General features: G+C 37.7%; 1 protein-coding gene across 1 annotated transcript in view; it reads right to left on the bottom strand.

The window, feature by feature from the left end:
• Window positions 1-253: 253 nt before the first annotated feature.
• The window catches only part of LOC106870046 (low-density lipoprotein receptor-related protein 5), a 31,950-nt gene continuing 30,064 nt past the window's right edge, over window positions 254-2,139 (bottom strand). The window contains exons 24-25 of the mRNA XM_052974981.1: window positions 1,027-1,254; window positions 254-264 (exon numbers count right to left, since the gene is read on the bottom strand). Coding sequence (XP_052830941.1) covers window positions 254-264; window positions 1,027-1,254 — 239 coding nt within the window. The remainder of the gene's footprint in view (window positions 265-1,026; window positions 1,255-2,139) is intronic.

The raw sequence follows: 2,139 nt of genomic DNA, 5'->3' as shown, positions 1-2,139 counted from the left end.
GTCCGATTGGACACTCTGAGATCCCACCTGCTCCACAGAAAGGATACAACCGAGAATCCTTGAGCCATTCACTGGCGCCACCAGCGGCACCGCCAGCTGTGCATTGGGTGCGGCTCCAGCCTCCTCTACCTCCATCTGCCACGGTCCCCAGTCCACCAGCGCCACCTGTAATGTAAAAAAAAAGAAAATATTTTAACACAACTTTGGTGACATCCATTTGCTGTTTGTCAAACATTTGAGCCAGATTTTAGGGTCATTGTTTATCTGTGTTTGGAGTAAAAGCATTCCATTTAATGCTTAAAATTCGATGAAGGCATTTTTGGTGGAATTGTTCTAACAATTTAAAATGCCTTTCATAACATATCCATGTTTCACAAGAATACAACAGGGACGGTAAGACAAATGGTTTGTAAAGAGCCAGCTTTGTATTGTTATTTATATGTCGCTGGCACCAAACGTGTGACTCCAAGCCACCAAATGCTTTTGCTGCCCTTTGAATTGGCAGATGTATTTCTGTATCCAGATTTCCATCATTTTGTACAAAGCTTCCAAGGTAGATGAAAGAATCAACAACCTCAAGTAACTTTACCCTTAACAAAAATTTTAGGTGGGGTTACAAACAACACCACATGCAGGTTGATACATTACAAATGTTTTTTTTTCAAGTTGATGGTTAAGCCGAGCTGAATCAAATGCAGATACAAGAGATTGCAGACCTGTTTCAGAACGACTGATGAGATCGCAATATATGTTTGTGCATGCTCTTGTTTAGACATCATGTGATGGTTGTAAATAAGCATCACTGTCATACAAGCGAGGTTGTTTGTTTGCTAGGAAAAACCTGACAGATCATAGGGTAACGTTACTTAACTTGGAAACAAGGTGAGGGTTGGGACCAGGAAGGGCTTCCTGTTACAAAAAAATCTGCTTCAGCAAAATTCTGTCCAATGCACACAAGCATGGAAAAGTGGACACTAAATGTTGTTGATGATGATGAGAACAAGGTTTGGAATACACCTGACTTACCTTCTGTCTTACTTCCGCCTTTTCCACCCTCAGCTACGAGACCTTTGAACTTGGATGGCCACCCGTCTCCAGCCTTGCCGTAGGCACTTTTACCATCGTACCCTCCACCTCCGGCACCGATACACATCACGTTGATGTAATTTAAAGCAATGGGTACAATGAAGAGACGACTGGAGGTGAACTTGATGTACCCTTTCTTCAGGTCTCCATGAAGAGGCAACTCGGGGTCTAAACAAGACAATAGCAACCCTGTCAATATTTTGCCTGCATCAGTCATTAGACTGTGGCCATGCTGGGGCACTGTCGAGGAATTTTAGTTGAACGAATCAATCCCGATACTTTTTTTTTTTTAGTTTTCAGCCTGGTACTTATTCTATCAGTTCCATCTGCCAAACTGCTAAGTTATGGGGATGTAAACACATTGACACCACTTATCAAGGATTGGTAGGGGGGACACACACGGTGAAATGAATGTTTGGGCCACAAAACCCTGGGTAGGTGTAACTAACAAGGCTTGTGGTTTTAATTATAACATTATATATACATACATATATATGTATATATAGATATATAATATATGTATATATATATATATGTATAATATATAATATATATATATATAAAAGGGACCGATGGAGTGGGTACTGGGCTTACAAAGAATGGGTCCCATGGTCGATTTCCTCGACTAAAGGCGGTGCTCCAGCATGGCCGCAGTCAAATGACTGAAACAAGTAAAGGAGTATATGTATAATATATATATATATATATATTATATATAATATATATATATTTATATATATATATATATATACATACATGTATGTATGTATATATATATATATACAGGTATGCATGTATGTATATATATATATATATATATATATACATATATATATATATATAACAGAAATATGTTAGAAAACAAAATAGAAACTACCCGTGGAAATGTAAGGGGAAAGTAAGCAGAAAAGTAAGAGAAAATGCACATTGGAAATCAAAAAGAAGGTAAGGCTTTTTATGAAAAGTAACGATAGATATATACAATTAGATGAACTCAGGTAGGAATAAAGGTAAGAAAAGTCATTATTGTGAGTTGTTAAAGAGAATATATAT

The sequence above is a fragment of the Octopus bimaculoides genome, chromosome 20, assembly GCF_001194135.2.
Source record: "Octopus bimaculoides isolate UCB-OBI-ISO-001 chromosome 20, ASM119413v2, whole genome shotgun sequence".
In the NCBI taxonomy this organism is placed as follows: domain Eukaryota; kingdom Metazoa; phylum Mollusca; class Cephalopoda; order Octopoda; family Octopodidae; genus Octopus; species Octopus bimaculoides.
This window is presented reverse-complemented; position numbering and strand designations above follow the sequence as displayed.